The sequence below is a fragment of the Carcharhinus amblyrhynchos genome, chromosome 16 (assembly GCF_965287045.1).
Source record: "Carcharhinus amblyrhynchos chromosome 16, sCarAmb.v2.hapA, whole genome shotgun sequence".
In the NCBI taxonomy this organism is placed as follows: Eukaryota; Metazoa; Chordata; class Chondrichthyes; order Carcharhiniformes; family Carcharhinidae; genus Carcharhinus; species Carcharhinus amblyrhynchos.
This window is the reverse complement of record NC_137339.1, coordinates 29,339,926-29,359,039: the sequence shown is the minus strand read 5'-3', so window position 1 is coordinate 29,359,039 and position 19,114 is coordinate 29,339,926. Positions and strand designations below refer to the sequence as shown.

Genomic DNA, 19,114 nt, shown 5'->3' with positions numbered 1-19,114 from the left:
TGTCACAGTCATAGCTAGGGTTTTGAGAAAGATCAACTTAATGCAAAGTAGGTCCATTCAAAAGTCTGACAGCAGCAGGGAAGAAGTGTTCTTGAGTCAGTTAGTACATGACCTCAGACTTTTGTATTTTGGATCTTTCAATTTAAGAAAAAAAATCATTAAAACATTGGGCTCCATCAAGTGGTGGCTTCGTTTTCATAGGAGTAGGGAGGAATGAGAAAAAAGTCAGGTTTATTGTTTTCTATCCAGCAAACCTTGCTGGAAACAGGAAGGTTAAGTGGGGTGTGATCGAATCTCCTCTCTAAATAGATAAATAGCTCATTGATAATTACATCTAGGATCTCACATGAAGAATAGTGACTGGGGTAAACTACTTGATGATTGCTATGCCCATGGAGAAGTGTTTGTTGTTACCCTGAAGTGCGAGAGAAAAAGTTGGGAGGAGAGTGTTAATTCCAGGTTGACACGTGGCAACCCACTGCCATGCGCCACGGGGGTTCAAGATGGATGCATGTGTCAACAATTCACACAAAAGTCTCATTCATATCATAAAAGGGACAAGGGGTTGAAACTGAAGCCGCTCCAAGTTAGTTTGATGCACTGCAGTTATCAGGGATACTGGAAAAGTATTGCTAAGTGGCTGACTGTGGGGCAGTGCTCACTCATCAGTGAGTGAGTCTCCTGCCCAACTGGAGAATCATTACCACCAGAAAGGTGAAAAGATCATTTCAAATATAAAGCAGAGTTCTTCAAACAAAACCATTTGAAAAATCAAAGATTTTAAACCAGAAATGATTATGAATGCACCCTGTTCCGAAAAGCATTTATATTGAGATGCAGGATTCATGACATGGTGGGGTTATGAGGCAGAGTTAAAAACCAATGCAGGAGACTAAAGCAATCATTACGTTATTATGACTGAATATATTTGTGGTGCAGCTTTTAATCCATTTACACTCAGAAAACCTTCATTCCGCTCACCCAGTGCTTTGCATTGTGAGGCTTACCATTCTACCTTTTGGTCTGATACTCTTCTAACTGCAAGTACACTGGGGGGACTGAATTAAATACACCCCCAGAAAGGTGTGCTAGGACCATGATGTGCAATAACTGCCCATCAATTCCAATGCAGGTAGCACAGCAACTTGGTTCTGCCTCCTCATTTGAATGAAGACAGTGAACTCTAAGTTGCATGGACATTGTGCTGGGGCTTTTGGTGGAGGAGGTGGAAAAGAGGAGGGATGTCTTGTTTCTTCAGAGGAAAAGGCTGCCCTCCTGGACACATGATCTAAAGGCAGCGAGAACAGATAGTACTGGAGAGCAATGTCAAGAGTCAAGTTGCATATTCCAGCCAAGTAGTCTCAGCCATTTCACCACTCCCCTATCTTTAATCTCACGACAATCTCCATCATTCACAACTGATACTTAACATGCATATGTTTCACCTCACACTCATACACTCAGCACTGTCCAGAGTCTCATACCCACATCTCACATGTTGCAACTACCAGCTATTCAACTCTGACAGACACATCAGCCAAATAAACAGTGTGATATTCGATGACACACCTTCCAGGGTGAGGTGACACACAAACAGGGGCAGCAAGAGCTCAGTGGAGCAGGATGGGCAATGCCCATTTATCCATCATCCATTGAGGAGATGGATGCTGGCCAGTGGTGGGGCTGAAACTGACGTATCGAATCCTCCTCCTTACATTTCACGTGTCCTCCACCCCATCCCCTAATTTATAAGCTGCGTTTAGTGTAAACATATCACTCTTATTTTCTCCCCACACCACAAGCATCTGCTGTGCAATTCAGATTGCTGCCATCATGGCTGCAGATTCCAGTGTTCAAAGGAGCTTTTTCAAGTCTTCACAGATATCCAACAATCTGCCCTTCAACAAATTGTAGTCATGATGTGGGTATGCCGGCGTTGGACTGGCGTAAACACAGTAAAAAGTCTGACAACACCAGGTTTTAATCCAACCGATTTATTTGATAGTAAACGCACAAGCTTTCGGGGTTAGTCCCTTCGTCAGGTAACCCCGAAAGCTTGTGCGTTTACTATCAAATAAATCGGTTGGATTAAAACCTGGTGTTGTCAGACTTTTTACTGCTTCAACAAATTACCAGGGTTGCTGAGGCATTGCCAGTAACTCCATGAAGCGTGAGCGTGCTGCGCTCCCTAAGGAAGACAGAACTCTTCTTCCCACAGCTGCCATGTATTCCTCCAGTGCCCCTGCTGCTGCCTGTCAGCCAGCCAATCCAGACTGCTGTCACCCATACTGAGATGGTGCAGTATGTAGGGAGGTACTGTAGGCTCAGAGCAGCTCAAACTTGTGCTCTAAGGTAATCTGCCACAAAGTATTACAGTTGACCCTTTATGAGACATTGTCTAACATACTGCGATACACAACAGTTCCCCCCCTCCAACTCTCTGTTCTGACTTTAACATTCTCTAATTTCCCTGGAAACCTTCAAAGCTTCAGTCTCCTAGTCATTCGGAACGTTTCAGTGTTTTGACGTCTTCTGGGAAACGTAGGCTGTGATTTTCCAGCCACATTGTTCCAGCGCAGAATGCATTAGAGAGGGGAGAGGGGCTGAAGTTTCGCGGCTGAGCGGTTTGGTGCAATCTGCACTGGTGTGAAACCTCATCATTATCTTTCCACCCACCACTCCCAGAAGTAATCTGATCAGCATATTTAAACAAGCATTTTAGTATACTGGGTGAGATCTTCCCAACACCATTCTGGCGTTAATAGTGGCTTGCTGAGCCGAGTAGAGTTGTTTTTAAAAATTTTGCCAATTGATTCAACATTCCCCTGAAGCTTTGTAACTCTATAATGTTCCGTGGAGCAGGAAATTCCTTTATGATTCTGGTCTTTATTCCTGATGTATTCACTACACGACCAAGAAGCCTCAGCTTCAGTAGACCTGTGTATCAATACATCATCCCCATATGACAAATAACTCTGTGTAAGCTCTCTAAAAAAGTTGACTTTGTTCTTTGAACAATCTCTGGTAATTATGTTATTCCAAAGGGTAACCTATTAAAACTAAATCTTCAAAAAGGCATTACGAACATCATGAGAAACTGAAACTCCTCTTCTAGTGGCATTTGCCAGAATCCACTGTTAGCATCTAATTTAGAGACTATTGAGCTCTTCCCTAATTTAGCTGAACTCACCAACTGATAGCAATAGTTGGACTTCTCTTTCCACAGCTTTACTGACTTGTGTTGAGTTTGGTTCTTCAAACAGGTAGATAAAAGCCAGCCCAAATTCTCTGCTGTGCTGCTGGTTCTGAGGCAGGATCATGTTCCTTTTCTAGTATGAAACTTATTGGACTAAACTAAATGGAGTTGAGAGGTCAGGTGATCCTGTGCGTGCCTGCCAATATACATGGAACTACACATGTAGGTCCTGGAGCTAGCCTTTCTGTTGGGACAATATTTAAAATGCAAACAGACTTTTGGGACATCTCATTAAGAAGTCACTAAAATGCACCTTTCCCATGGACTAATAACTGCCATTATCCAAATAATTAAAGTAATTTGTTCACAATACATCTTGTGGGCTTTTTGGCTTTGGGGTGGAATTCCAAAAGATGAATATGAAATAATGCTATTCTTTCATAATATTTGAATGGATCCCACTGCTGACAATGCCTAGGTTGTCAGGGACATTTGTGAGGAGGACAATGAAAAAACAGATACAATGTTCACACAACCAGAAGTAGATTTCTGGTAAGGGACATTTAATTAGACATATTTGTGGAGCAGAGTGGAGAAAAAAATAAATAAAACCCACAATGAAAAAGGAACAGGGGCCTGCCTCGGTACCAGCAGCACAGCAGAGACTTTGGGCTGGCTTTTATCTACCTGTCTGAAGAAGCAAACCAGATTTTTGACTGCACTTTGACTGGAATGTAGTAGGAAAACCCAGCTACTGTGGTCAACTATATTCATCAACTTCCAGACTCTCTTCCTTTAGCAGATCAAAACGGATCACAGGCCTGCAATGTTTCAAGACTTCATCTCAAGAGAAGCAAGTATGACAGTGAATCTTTTCGACTTTCAAGATCTAAGTGCATACTAACTATTTAGTAATCATCATATTTCCTTGACAGGTAAGGTACAAATACATTTTATCACCAATTACGTGCTTATATATCATTTCTCCAACAAAATTGAAAGGATTTTGAACTTGCCAACATCCTAAATTACAAAGCCCACATGACCACTTGTTTACCTAAGAGAAGGCTATTTTTGAAGTGTTAGAAAGAAAGAATATGGATATCTATAGGGGTTTAATGATCTCAGGACACCCTAAAGTGCTTTCTCGTCAACAAAGTATTTTGAAGTCACTGTTGAAATATATTCATAATCATAGAATCCCTACAGTGCAGCAGGCAGCCATTCAGCCCATTGAATCTGTACCAATCACAATCCTATCCAGGCCCGATTTCTGTAACCCCACACATTTACCCTGCTAATCCCCCTGACACGAGGATCAATTTAGCATGGCCAATCAACCTAACCCGCACATCTTTGGCTATGGGAGGAAACCAGAGCACCCAGAGGAAACCCACGCATGCACAGGGAGAATGTGCAAACTCCACACAGTGACCCGAGGCCAGAATTGAACCCAGGTCCCTGGCACTGTCAGGCAGCAGTGCTAACATCTGTGCCACCCTCATGGTGGAGGTTGTGGCAGAGTTTATTTTAAAAGGCTGTTGGTCAGCTTTTGTTTTTTTCACTAAGTTTGCATGAGGAAGACTTTAATGTTAAACCTGCTCTCTCAGCAGGATAAGAAAGATCTTCAGGAACTAGCCAAAGTGGAGAGAAGTTCTAGTGGCCTGTTCAATGTTTACCCTTCAACAAAAATCACTGAAATGGATTACCTGCTCATAATCTCATTGCATGTGGGATCTTGCTATGGGCAAATTGGCACCTTGTGCCAAACTGTGGGCGAGTTAAATAAGACTGTGAGACGCATAGTGAATTTGTCGAAAATGAAAAAGGAACTGATACGAGATATGGAAATTATGTTGGATGGGGACTTGCGTTTGGGTGAGGGGTGCCTTCAGTCGTGATGCTGGAATCCCTACTGCTTCCAATTTACTTAACCAACCATTACAACTTCAAACGCGCAATGCAAGTTGATTGGATTTGTAGATGATATTGAACAATAGATAGTTGAACCTGATGAGTTGTACATGCAGAGTGATATTTACAGTGTAGGGCAGGGCAGTGGAAGCAAATCCTTGCAATCATTTAGAAAAGTAATCAGATGCTGTAACAAGAGACCAAAGGCATCCATGGGAAGAGGAGTGAGATATGTAAAATGGTCTCTGTCACTGGTACCTAACTTTGTGAAGTGAATTGTGAATCATGTTGGTAGGCAGCACAGTGGCAGAGTGATTAGCAGTGCCACCTCCCAGCGCCAAGGACCCAGGTTCAATTCCAGCCTTGGATGATTGTCTGAGTGGTGTTTGTACATTCTCCCTGTGTCTGCAGGGTTTTCCTCCGGATGCTCTGGTCTCCTCCCACAGTCCAAAAGATATATGGGTTAAGTTGCTAGGCCATGCTAAATTACCCCTCAGTGTCAGGGGGATTAGCAGGGTAAATGTGTGAGATTAGAGGAATAGGGCCTGGGTGGGATGTGGTTGGTACAGACTCAATGGGCTGAATGGTCTCCTTCTGTACTGTAGGGATTTTGTGATTCTATGATTCCATCTCAGCAAAGTTTGGATTGGCAGATTGACAGCGCCATACATTAAGGATTGAGCTGATGCAGCTTTATCTGTGTCTGATAGCAAAAATGCTGGTTATGTTATGCTTGGATTAAAAGTTCTGAGCTATAGGGGTGATTGGGAAAGTTGACTGGTTTGCTGGAAAAATATCATTGAAGCTTCTGCGCGTGAAGATCATCATTGTCATCAACGTCTACACCTACTCTAATAAGCAAAAGATTCAATCATTTTGCTTGGCTTCTGGACATCTGACATTCTCCACTCTAAGCAAACAAATAAGTGACAGCCTATATCAGATTTTAAGTTTTTCAGTACTTGCAGTATTTTTATTGAATGCATTTTACATTGTCCCTTGTGTGCTGTGGACTCGTTGGCTTCGCTTGTGGTTTCCTACTAAATGTCTCCCAGGTGACAGAATAGCGCTGATGGATTGCTGCAGAGCCAGCTGATGAGCTACAGGAAATACATATATCTGTGCTTAATCCTGATGTACCCCACATCAGTGCTCAGGGTTTTGTCTGCTGCAGTCAGTCCCTGTGCATTCAATGTTTCAGAGCTGGTGCCTTCTATCACTCTGCCACAAACTATCACTGACATGAATACTAACTTGCAGCCCCTGCGCTGCCAAGCCATGGCTCATCCGCTCCTACTTCTAGAGACTGTGCACGGTCTGAGTTCACCAGAATGATTCCAGGGTCAGGAAACTATAGTTAGGACCGGTGATTTGAGACTCTTAGCCTCACTGCTCTTGTGGAAATGGTCCTAAGGGGAAATATAAATTGCCCCTTAGTTTCCTGGGATATGTAGATTAGAGGGATTAGCGGGATAAATATGTCGGAATAGGGCTTTGGTCAGATTGTTGTCGGTGCAGGCCTGGGTGGGATAGTTGTCAGTGCAGGCTCAATGGGCCAAGTGGCCTCCTTCTGCACTGTAGGGATTCTATAAATCTAACAGAAATTTGTAAAGGGGAAATAATTATTTCCACCGGTTGGAGAGTAATTGATGTGAAATTTAGTAAAGGTCTCAAAGTGAGCATATGGTATGTTTATGAGCATATAACATACTTACTCGTCTGGTGTTACACACTCCTTTTCTGCACAACAGTGCACCTGTATACAATCTGTATATTTTCACACACTGATGGCACATGTTGTGCGAGTCACAGAATGGATATATGACTAATAGGGCACATAACACCAGTCCCAACCCTGTCATTTCAACTCCTTCTGGATTTCCCTTCCCCATGGAGAATACTTATTTTCGGTCATGTCAGTCAGCACCTGCTACAACAATTTATATTCATCTAACAATTCTCATTGACGCAAAACAGGAATTAGGGCTAAAAATAATGAGGTTAAAGTGTTAGTCAGGTTTTAAGAGTAGCTACGACAATGGGAAAGAGAGAGACGAAAAGAACTTTAGAATACGGACTGTGATGGCTGAAACCTCTGTCACTAATGAGGGGGTAGGGGAGAGACAGGTGCCTCGTGGGTTTAAGTCAGAGATTGAAGTGTGTGGAGCTGGGGCAAGGGGCTGCAGGAATGGTGCAGTAAGGTCACAAGGATTTGAAAATGATGATTTTAAAAATGGATGTACTGGGAGCATAACAGCACTGGAAAAAATAGGGAAAATAAAAACTGCACAGTGCTTCATGTGGAATAAGATATGAAGCTTCAGGAAAAGTTAGACATTCAGTGCTTATGGCCCCAGAAATTACACTTATACAGATGGCTCAGATCAATCTCCGACCTGATAGGATAAATGTTGCCGTTTTCATTTCCAATGTCTATATCATACTCATCTGTGTTAACATTTTAATACTTTAGTAAAACACAACATAATAGCTAAAAGCAAAATACTGCAGATGCTGGAAGCTGAAACAAAAACAGAAACTGCTGGAAAATCTCAGCAGGTTTGACAGCATCCGTGGAGAGAGAATAGCGCCAATGTTTCGGGTCAGGATGACTCTTCATCAGAGCAAAGTTATACCTATTACTTTCTTTAATACGGTGGCCCGATGGCTCAGTGGTTAGCACTGCTGCCTCACAGCGCCAAGGACCCGGGTTCAATTCCAGCCTCAGGTGACTGTGTGGAGTTTGCACATTCTCCTTGCATCTGCATGAGTTTCCTCTGGTTTCCTCTCTCACTCAAAAGATGTGCAGGTTAGGTTGACCATGGCCATGCTAAATTGCCCCTTACTGTCAGGAGACTAGCAGGGCAAATACATGGGGTTATGGAGATAGGGCCTGGGTGGGATAATTGTCAGTACAAGGCTCAATGGGCTGAATGGTCTCCTTCTGCACTGTAGGAATTCTATGAATCTAATGTTCACATATTTCTTATATTGCTATCCTATAGCAATATTTAGCATTATTTATACTTCACTTTTCTTTTCCTTTTCATTAGCGCCTGTTAATCTTTCTGATCCTCCTGCTTTCTGATTTGCCTCTTTAGGTGACAAAAGAAAATCAAACTTCTTGTTCTGTAGCATGCCTGGGGCTGAACTCTTATGCCAATACTCTGATTATGATATTCCATTATGGACGTAGCCTGTACATGTTGGGTCTGATCTGTAAATCTGATCTGATTGTTTGAACTTGCTGATCCATTTCTCTCCACACTTTGGCACTGCACAATATTTACTCCAATTAAGGGATCATTAGCTCTTGGCAGGGGTTGAAGGGTCATTACCGCAGGTGCATTGTAACTGGCCATTTTTTATTACAGCTGACACAATAACACTTTCCAGAATTGCATGTCTCAAATCCATATTAGCAATTATTGAGTAATTTTATTAGTTGATAAGTTATGTTTTTTTTGAAAATAAAGAGAAAACCTAGTCAGTAGAGTTAGCTGAAAAGGAAAATCATTAGAATTTAAAATATATTTTCTAAGTATTTTCCTGTTTGCTTTTTATATCTCCCCCGATTAGTTCTTTCAAATTGTTCACTAAGTAGCCATGATTTACTTTAGCTAATTAGAAATATATATTTGAGAGCTGAAAATGGAGAGAAATGTAATTTGGATCTAATCCATCTTCTTAACTTGAGTTGTCATTATGATTCTTATTCACGTCTCACAGAATAATGGAATTTAGTGAAGGAGAAATTATAGGGAGCCATGAAGTTGTCTGTGATGCAGTTAAAGGGAAATTAGACAAAAGTATGAGAGAAAAGGAACAGAGGGTCATGCTGATATATTTAGACAATGAAAGATGGGAAGAGGTTTGAGTGGCCATGAACTGGTTAGGTGGAGTGGCCTGTTTCTATGCTGTATATCCTTTGTAATGCTATGGGGTTTTAAAAAACGCACACATGATTTAGAGTGTGTGGATCTTGTAAATAGCTGGCTAAGTTATATGCAGAGATTTTGGGTAATCTGGTGGCAAAGCGGTTAGCAGTGCTGTCTCACAATATCAGGAACCTGGGTTCGATTCTGGCCTTAGGTGACTGTACGGAGTGCGCATGTTCTCCCTGTGTCTGCGTGGGTTTCCTCCCACAGTCCAAAGATGTGCAGGCTAGGTGGATTGGCCATGTAAATTGTCCCTTAATGTCCCAAGATGTGTAGGTTAGTTGGGTTAGCCATGGTAAATGTGTGGAGTTACAGGAACAGGGCGAGAGAGGGGGTTTGGGTAATATACTCTGTCAGAGAGTTGGTGCAGACTCAACGGGCTGAATGGCTTCTTCTGCATTCTAGGGATTCTATGATTCTACGCAGATGTCATTTACTCTGCAAAATGTCTTGATCAGTGACCAAGAATTAATTTGTTACCTCATTTCACAACCCATAGAACATTTCAAATAATTATCAGTATTAATCAATCATTTTGAGAAAGATGGTATAATCTGACAATTTACCAACAGAAATGTAATTGTTATTGGCACAACAGTCCTTCATTATTCATATCTGAAATCAAAACTAAACATTTTTATATCAATAGTTACTTACACTTCATTTAAGCAAATTCAAACCTAGAATATCAGCAAATCAAGGTTGGTTTTCCACAATATGCCAGGAAAAGGTAATTGGGAAGAAAACATAATTTATCTTTGAATATGCTTTTGTACAGGAGCACAAGGCTGAAATATAAATAGGAACTAAATTAAAACAACAACTTGCATTTATATAGCACCCTTAAGGTAGAGGAGAGAGGAGGAAGGCAACAAGTAGAAGGGTTGAGAAAGGGAATTAGAGAGCCTCAGAGCACCACTGAAATGGAGTCAATGGAGCAGGTAATTGGGTGAGATGAGCTCAAGTGAGGGCTTTGAGTTTCTTGAGGGTTTCAGCCCACCTTTTGCTGGACTTACAGCAGGACATCACAAGAAATGCCTGGTAATTTATTCTGCCTTGGTGATAAGAATTTGCTAATCCTCCGGTGCTGTTCCTGGAGGCGAAAGTAGAGGGTGCAGGAGATAAAGGGTAAAGGAGGGAGTTGGTCGTGGAGAAGGGAAGCCTACAGTTACCTTCATGCTCCAGGCCAATCTTAGGTTAGTAGCAGCTTCAATAGAGAAAAGACTTGATACAATCCAAGGCTTGCATGTTGGCTAGCTGAAGCAATATGCAGCAGATACGCTCAAATAGAAATATTCCAGATCACCAATTATATGCCATATCCTCAGAAGATTTTTCTTTAGCCAGATATACAATTGCTCTGAAATTCCCACTGCACAATAATTCAGCATGGAAACTTTGCTTTGGGAACTTTCTTGGAACTGTTCCCTATTTACCACTGCAACCTTACTGGATGTGCGATGTGTGGGTATAACAAAGCTCACTTTCAGTGAAGTTATGGTTATAGGATAGCAGCAGCTTCAAGGAAATTCCTGGTCTTTGTCTTGCAGTGAATGCTTTATCTGCCTGAAATTTGGAAGTGCTGCAAGACTTCCGTGTTCTGAAATATATTTGATATCACTGTAGTCTTCTCTATTCCACAAGAATATGTTATAATATCCAAATCTAGCCTCATATATAATTCCCATCCCTGACCTCATACTGGTCAATTTATGCTGTTAGTTTACAGTTATAGAAAGAATATTAAATATTTCATGCAGTGAGTTTCCTTCCTCTATTATGAAGGCGAGATGCTGAAACCATTAACATGTCCTTTTGCACATGGCTCCCACTATGAATGCTCCTCAGAACATATTCGAGAGTACCTTAAATGTGTTGAAAAATAGTATACGCAGAGGCAGACTTGCAATGAAACACACTGTGGATAGTCACGGGACCTCACCAACAGTGAGGGCCCCAAACTGGCTAGTAGCTGTCAGGATTCCAATCAGACCCTGATGGCTCTATATTTGCTGCTAGGCTCATCTTGAGCCCATCAGCAGGCAATGCAGAGTAACATCAGGCTCTGGTCAAGTTCATTTCAAGGGGAAAACACAGATTTGAAGACACTGAGGTGACTTTGTTCATGACAAGTGCCTTTGTGATCTCAGCTCATTGTTCCACAATGGAAAGGGAAGCGCTATTCAAAGGAATGTCGGGTAAACTGAGCAACACCCACCCTTAAGTGTGTGAGCGGCCTGTAAGAAACACTAATCTGTCCCACCACTGCTGAGACGCTGGTAAATGTACATACACAGTAGGACTTAATGCCTCCTCACTCAAAATTGTTTCAGGAAGGGAGAAAACCAGTTTAAACCGCATGTTTGGAAATGGTATTGCAGTGTTTAATTATTGACGCAAGCAACATCCAATTAGGGAACTGCTGAAAAGTGCTGTGTTTTCAGTCACATTTTACACTTCCACATTCAGTGATGCAGCAGTAGATGAATGTGGTCACTGTAGGCGCTTCTGCAGACAAGCTCATTTAAACCAGGCTTCGCATAAATTGTTTAAGGCTTTTTAATGAGACATGTTTAGATCTGCTTGTAGCCCGTCAAATGCTATTGATAAAGGACATAAAGAATATGTATGTAAGAGAGTAAGGTTGGGAGGTGTGTGTGTGTGTGTTTATATAATCTCAGTTGATTATGGTCTAATGTGTGTACAAACACTGCATCAAGTTCTGGATTGAATTTTTAAAAAAACACATGGCCAAAGTCCAAGCCAACAGCACCACTGTCCAGGTAACAATGTGGTCTGGTTTGAAATGTTTCAGGAGGTATCCTAGTTTTCAATTTCACTTGCAAGCAATGAAAGATTATTTTAAGTTTGACTTGTAATGCTAGAATTGGCCTTAGCGTGAGGGTGACTAGAAAATGAGCAGCATTTTGATTTTCCTCAGCTCTACATATGGTAATTCTCAGGGATTAGTGTTTGTACCACAGAGAAAAGAGCCAGCTCATTATTTATTACCATGAGGGGTCTCTTTGTGCCAATCTCGTTACTTTCAGGGCAAGCTGAGTAAGTGAGGGGCTACCTGTGGGTTTAAGTGTTCTCTGTTGATATTTCGGACTCACTCCCACTGCTGATTATGTAACTGAGCCGATAAAGTCAGGAAGTACCATGTTAGCAGATAAATACTTAAAGGATGAGTTCAAAACTGCCTGCAGGTTTGTGTGGGATCACAGTGTTATTTACTGTCTCATGAAATGAGATGGATTCGATCAATGTTGTTTTGTTTTTAAAATTAAAAAAAAAGTTTTATCAAGGGCATGTGTTGAATTCTCTTTTAATATCCTGGCGTAATTTGTCCACCAAAAGGTTGGCCAGAGGGGTGTGACATCATTGCAGGCAGGACATCATGTCACTGGGGGGAGGACCCAGAAATTAAGGTGAACTTGAAACCCTAAGAAGTGTAAGTTCACCACTGTATGTGGGGCTAGGAGAAGCAGCAGTGTTGAATAGTCTCTGCCATTGGCATTCTGGAATCACCATGCTAATAAACACAATCCTTCCTTTGCCCTCAACACACTATCCACCACTGATACCCAACCTTACCCACTCCACTCCACCTCCCTCAACATCCCTACACTGCACAAAAACAGCTCCTCCAGCCAGAACCCATTTGCAATAAGCTGAATGGCCTCCAGATTGCTCAATCGTTGTGAACGTAGCCCAGTCCATCACACGAACCAGCTTCCCATCTATTGACTCTGCCTCGGAAAAGCAGCCAGCATAATTAAAGACCCCACACACCCCAGGTTTACTCTCTTCCACCTTCTCCCGTCGGGAAAAAGATAAAAAAGTTTGACGTCATGTGTCAACCGAGTCAAGAACACCTTCTTCCTTGTCACCATCAGACTTTTGAACGGACCTACCTCGCACTAAGATGATCTTTCTCTACATTATGACTATAACACTACATTCTGCACTCTCTTGTTTCCTTCTCTATGAACAGTATGCTTTGTCTGTATAGCGTGCAAGAATCAATACTTCTCACTGTATAGTAATACATGTGACAATAATAAATCAAAACAAAATCAATACTGCACCAGTTGCATCATTACACCCATTTAGAACAAACAGTTGGCTAGTTCTGTTTAAATGAGGCCCAGACTTTGAAATGGATAAGAATTCCTGACGCGCCTCGCATTTATATTGCCAACCACCGAGCTAAAAGGATGATAGATTGCAATTGGGTGTGAATCTACAAATAAAAGACTAATTTCTAGCTTTAGATCATGACTATGTGGAATATGGCCACCACTATAGACACACACAGTGGGACTGTAGGTTATCTGTCCTGTATTAAGCGGATCTATAACTAAATTGGAGCAGCCTGATTCTCTGCGTCTTTCAGCTCTACCACAAAATTGAATTCATGCAAATGAAGGCCTGCAGCATCAACATTAACGCACCATACTCTCTGCAGCACACTTTGCATAATAATCCACATTATGGTTGTAAATTATTCTTTGCAGCCACAATGTTAACATTTAATTATGTTTAAAAGGTAATATTCAACTCTCTAGGGATTCTGATCTTTAATGTAGCAATGTCAGTGATAGTTTGTTAAAATGTGTGTTATAAAGTCTGACAAAGGAATTGCTTTGGCCATCTGTGATACAATTACCGGGATGAACGTAATGTTGCACTTTATTGGGAGGCCAAGACTGCTCTTTCTCCGCTCAGGGGATTGCACTTAATATGCTGCAGCTAAACCAGAAGCTTTACTGAAATTATTTCAAATGGATTTGAAATAAGCCTTGTAGATGTTCTGAATTCTTAGCTGGCAGGTTGCAGAATTCTAACTTCAGTCTCAGTAAAAAAAAGGCATTTACTACACAAATCTTTTACGTGTGTTTAAGCACAAATCAATAATCTAGAAATGTAATATTTCTATGAGAAATATATATATGTGGCACTGGGACACAGTGGTTATCATTGCTGCCTCAGTGCCAGCGACCTGAGTTCAATTTCTGGCTTGGGTCACTGTCTGTGAGGAGTCTGCACATCTTCCCCTTGTCTGCGTTGATTTCCTTCGGGTGCTCTGGTTACCTCCCACAGTCTGAAAGACGTGCTGATTAGGTGCATTGGCCATGCTGAATTCTCCCTCAGTGTTACCGAAACAGTGTGGTAACAAGGGGATATTCCCAGTAACTGAATTGCACTGTTAATGTTAGCCTGCTTGTGACACGAATCAATATATAATTACATATACATACAGATTTGGCTCACTGAGTAATTGCATTGCATGGTGTGATGTTTTAAACAGAACAGGACAATCCTAGATCTGCTCTGTACTGAAGAGCCTGTTTTCAATGGAACAGGATGAATAGTGTGCTGATACTCTATCGTTGACAGACTATAAAAGGGAGGGGGGTGGGGGGAAGAGGAGTTGCGTGTATGGGGTAGAGATGGGTGTTGGGGGGGGGTGGGGGCAGAGAGTGTGGGTGTGTGGATGTGTGGGTGTGTGGAGGGGCAGGGAGAGAATTATATTAAGTCAGTTTCCTCAGACCTGATTGCAATCAGTACTCCCTCATCAATGATAGGCAGAATTTGGGTCTTCAGAGAATTGTGATGCATTTAACCTTTAAGTGTGCACATCAATAATGGTCAGTTGGCAAGGCAGCAGAGGCAAATAAATGTACTCAATAGTGAGATAAAATAGCGGAGGTAAAAGTGGATCCTATGGAAGCAAGGTGATGACATACATCAGTATTGTGAATAGAAATCTACCCTGTGGGAAAAAAAAATCCAAACTAACTCCAGAAGTATATAATAAAACAATAGAAAAGCAGAACAGTTTGCTCGATTAAGATAAACCAAAACAGAAAGCTATCTGAGAACAGGAATTTACTTGAATGGGAGGCACAAACCAAAGTAAAAATGTTTGAGCTTAGAGTCAGAGTTGATTAATATAAGGGTTTGCTGCTTTGAGAATCCATTTGTAAAGGAAGCCATGAGAGACAAGGCTCATCTTGACCTAGTAATCATAAATGATACTGATGATATGCAGGAAATGTAAAGTTGCAGCATTCCTACAAGTGTGATCAAGTTTAATGTGGTCAGAGATTTAGGTTTACAAAAGGGCAGCAACAAGATTTAAATACAAAGCAATAAGGGTAGAATTAAAATAAACGGACTGGGAAGGAACTGTTTTCAATTGGAAAACAAATGTCAACAAAGCCAATGGAATATTAAACTGTATAGTGACTACAAACAAAAAGGAATTGTGACCAAACTATATAAGGGCTTTGCAAGTTTTCTTGGAGACCAATGGAATCAAAAATCAGAAGGTGGCAAAATGAAGGGGTCACTGATCAGCTAATACCTCATTTGCCCTACTGCCTAGAGTTCAGTTACTTCAAAGTAATGATTAGAGCTTTCAAAGAACTTACAGACAGTGTTGGAAGGTTGGGTGTTATGGGTGAGAGGGAAGGGCATTAATATAAGACAGCCATTAACTTATCAAATAACAAATTATTTACACCACGGGTGCTGAGACTACAAAACTCACAGTCACATGGCACTGGATTATATGCTAATGCTCCCTGCACCACAAGGTAAATTTCTGGGGCAAACTCACCTTCATGTGGCTGGTTTGCTCTGCTGTATTTTTTTTGGGGGGCGGGTGGCGATGGCAATGGCCTTTCAATTCACATGTAGCAGGACTTTTGTTGGTGTCCAGAAAGTCCTGTTTCACAAAGCTGCAGGCCAATTAGACGTGCGTAGCCCTACCCCAATAAACATAGCAGGGATTGCAATGCACAATTGGCTTCCAGCTGCATTCAAATGGCATGCTGTGTGCTAACTTAAATGATTGTAGCATGCAGCCCAGTGCTGATCACACTGTTAAGTTGCTGCACCACATAGCAAGGAACCTAGGTTTTTGCGAGGCTGGCATCATTTTACAGCAGCCAAAAGCTTTTAAAAGGAAAGGTGCATTCCAGCTCAGTGGATACTAGAATGGCTGGCAATGTCTGAGCTGCAAGAGTGATAAATAATGCAACACAAGAGAGAGAATCCTCAAAGATTCTTCAATGTCACCGAAGGTGGAGTAGAGAAGAGATGTCCCCTCTCCAAAGGAAGATAGATAGTCCTTCAAAAATACAAAGGTATTGAGAATAGATACACACTGCAATTAATGCCAACCGTGCAGCCCAGATAACTTGGATGCAGTTGGGTAAAAGATCAGTGATGTCACTTAAGTGGTCAAGGTGAATGATTCTGTTTTAAAATGCCATATCCTACCAACTGCACTACCATCACTCAATGTATCCAGTCACTCAGCTACCAACAATCACTATCAATTATGATTCATACCTCACATTCATACTTTCACCCAACCTCCAGCTGAGTACTGCTCACACACACACATCTCACAGCGTTTTTTTATTCATTCATGGGACATGGGCATTGCTCGCTAGCCAGCATTTATTGCCCATACCTGGTTGCTCGAGGGCAGTTGAGTCCACGTTATTGTGGCTCTGGAGTCACATGTACGCCAGACTAGTAAGGATGGCAGACTTCCTTCCCTACAGGGCATTATGGATTGTTTTTCCAACAATCAACAATGGTTTCATGGTCATCAATTGATTCTTAATTCCAGATTTTTTTTTGCCTAAATTCAAATTCCACTATTTGCTGTGTTCGGATTCGATTCTGGGTCCCCAGAATATTAGCCAAGTTTTTGGATTAATAGTCTAATGATAATACCACTTGGCCATTGCCTCCCCTTTTGCACAGTGCTAGCTACTCAACCTTAATAGCTAAAAACACCCAAACACATACCACATACACTAACACACCTTCCCACTTTCTTGCAGGACAGGGTGGCAAAAAGCTAAAGACAGCAGCACTTATACAATTGGGGACAAGCATAGTTACAGGTCCTGATGGAGACAATGTATCACATCATTATTTGTAGACTTCAGCATCATTAGACAACTTATCTTCATGTTTCTCTATGCTTGGATGATACTGATTGATAACTGTTGCATTCTTGTGAACTTTACAATTTACGTTCCACTGAGTTCAAAACCAATCCAGACAGATTAAATGAAGTGTGTCTCATTCAACCTGACAGCTGTTAAAAGCTTGAAATGAGATGAGCCAGGTTCGGTTCAGGGCAGGCTTGAGTGAGAGAGAGCCTATAAAATTGCCTTTGGATTCATTACTAATATGCATCACTACACGACTAAGTCTAATTTACTCTTCAGATTTTCTGTTACAATCATTATTCATAATTCTTAATTAATGGATTGAAAACCAAGTTTCATTTTTTAAAGAGGTTAATGTAAACTGACAGAATAAAATGCCAATAATTCTAATTTCCATAGAATTCACAGTTTCTTAACTTAAATCTTGGTGTTATTATTCCTATTTAGAATACTAATCCTTTCTGGAGGCACTACCATCCCTCTGTTTTCTGTCCACCAAGTTATGTCCCTTTATGGTTTTCATTCCCTACCAAATATCTAGACTGTGCTAGTTACATGTTATGGGTCTTTCAATGCAAACGCACATAATCACGGTAAATGATGTGCAATAACATAAGAGCCTCTGTTAAAGAATTAGCCAAGATTCTTGACAGTTCCTTTGAAGACATTGGCATGTATGATCAGTTTTACAGCTTTGTCATGCAATTCACCAGTTTTAGTAATGGGACCACCTACCTGACCAAATTGCTCACAAGGTGTCTGGTATTCTGCTTTCTGGCAAAGATCTTTTACTCTTTCATATTTAGGTAGAAAATTTTCCTCTTGAGTGTTCTTACTCTCGTCTCTCTTGTGCAGAAGTTTACTAACAAAACAAAACACTGCTGCTCTAGTATTTGCCATCACAATGATGAAAAGAATAACTTGAAAATCCCGCAATTATGTTTAAAAAAAAATCCTTTTAACAACATACCCTCTTTCCACAAGAAAAGAATCTCGCCAAACCTTTGTCTTCTTGTTGGAGTTGAACCTGAAAATATATTTATAGTTACATTATTGAACTGAATTCATGTTTGTATGTTCTATTAATGCAACTGAAACCTGTGTGTAATTGGCATCCCTGTTTCAGACACAGTATAATTTCAACAGTCAAAGTAGAGACCTGACTGAAATTAATCTGGTTTAGTGAAGGCTGGGTTACTGCTAGCTACATTTAACCTATAGCCTCACGGTAATTATGGAACAATTAACATTACCACTGATCTAAAAACCATCTAGCTAAAAAAAAAACTTCCATGTTTTAAAAAGCAAAATCCTTTGAATGTTGGAAATCTGAAGCAAGAGTGCTGAAAATAGTTAGCAGGTCAGGCAGCTCTGCAGAGAAAGAAACAGAGTGAGCAAGAGGTCATCAACTTGGAACTTTAACTCGGAGTGGAATCTCAACGCTTTGGCTCCTGCCAGAAGGGCAGCACCACTTTCAGTTTTGGAACCTGAATCTCTGACCAGCATGCCCAGTAATTGCTCTTGACAAGAGAAGATCAATTGTAATCCTCTCTCCAGGCTCCCCAATCCACTCTTATCAGCCACTGGCAACGCATGTCCACCCGTTCCAGCAGGGAGGAGTTGTTTTCCAAGAGGCAGCAGCAGATATCAGCAGAGCGAGCCGAGTGATTCTCTGTCTGTAGGCTCTCAGTTGGATCTCAATGTCCATCCCCTTTGCTCTAGTTGAAATAAGGAGAAGACAGTTGCTGTCATGGTTGTGCTCTTGCTAATGGTGATGTTGCTTCTGCTTGTCGCTCAACAGGTGTGCGGAGTACAGCTGCTAAAGACTCCCACATGCTGAGGTGAAGGGTGATGTGGATGTGCCGGCGTTGAACTGGGGTAAACACAGTAAAAAGTCTGACAACACCAGGTTTTAGTCCAACCGATTTATTTGATAGTAAACTCACAAGCTTTCGAGGTTTCCCTCTTCTTCAGGTGAATGGAGAGTTCTGGCCTCAGACAGAGCATATAAAGCACAGACAGTTTAGAGATTACTGATTAGAATGCAAATCTTTACACCTAACCTGCTGTTCAGGTCCTAAAGT

At 41.3% G+C, this 19,114-nt stretch overlaps 1 protein-coding gene across 5 annotated transcripts in view; it reads right to left on the bottom strand.

Moving 5' to 3' along the window:
* LOC145353929 (extracellular sulfatase Sulf-2-like) overlaps positions 1 to 19,114 on the bottom strand; it is a 318,430-nt gene that overhangs the window by 40,536 nt on the left and 258,780 nt on the right. For all 5 annotated transcript variants that reach the window (XM_080204931.1, XM_080204936.1, XM_080204933.1 and 2 more), the window contains 2 exons: positions 18,001 to 18,057; positions 17,766 to 17,892 (listed from right to left, as the gene is read on the bottom strand). In XM_080204931.1, the coding sequence (XP_080061057.1) occupies positions 17,766 to 17,892; positions 18,001 to 18,057 (184 nt within the window). The remainder of the gene's footprint in view (positions 1 to 17,765; positions 17,893 to 18,000; positions 18,058 to 19,114) is intronic.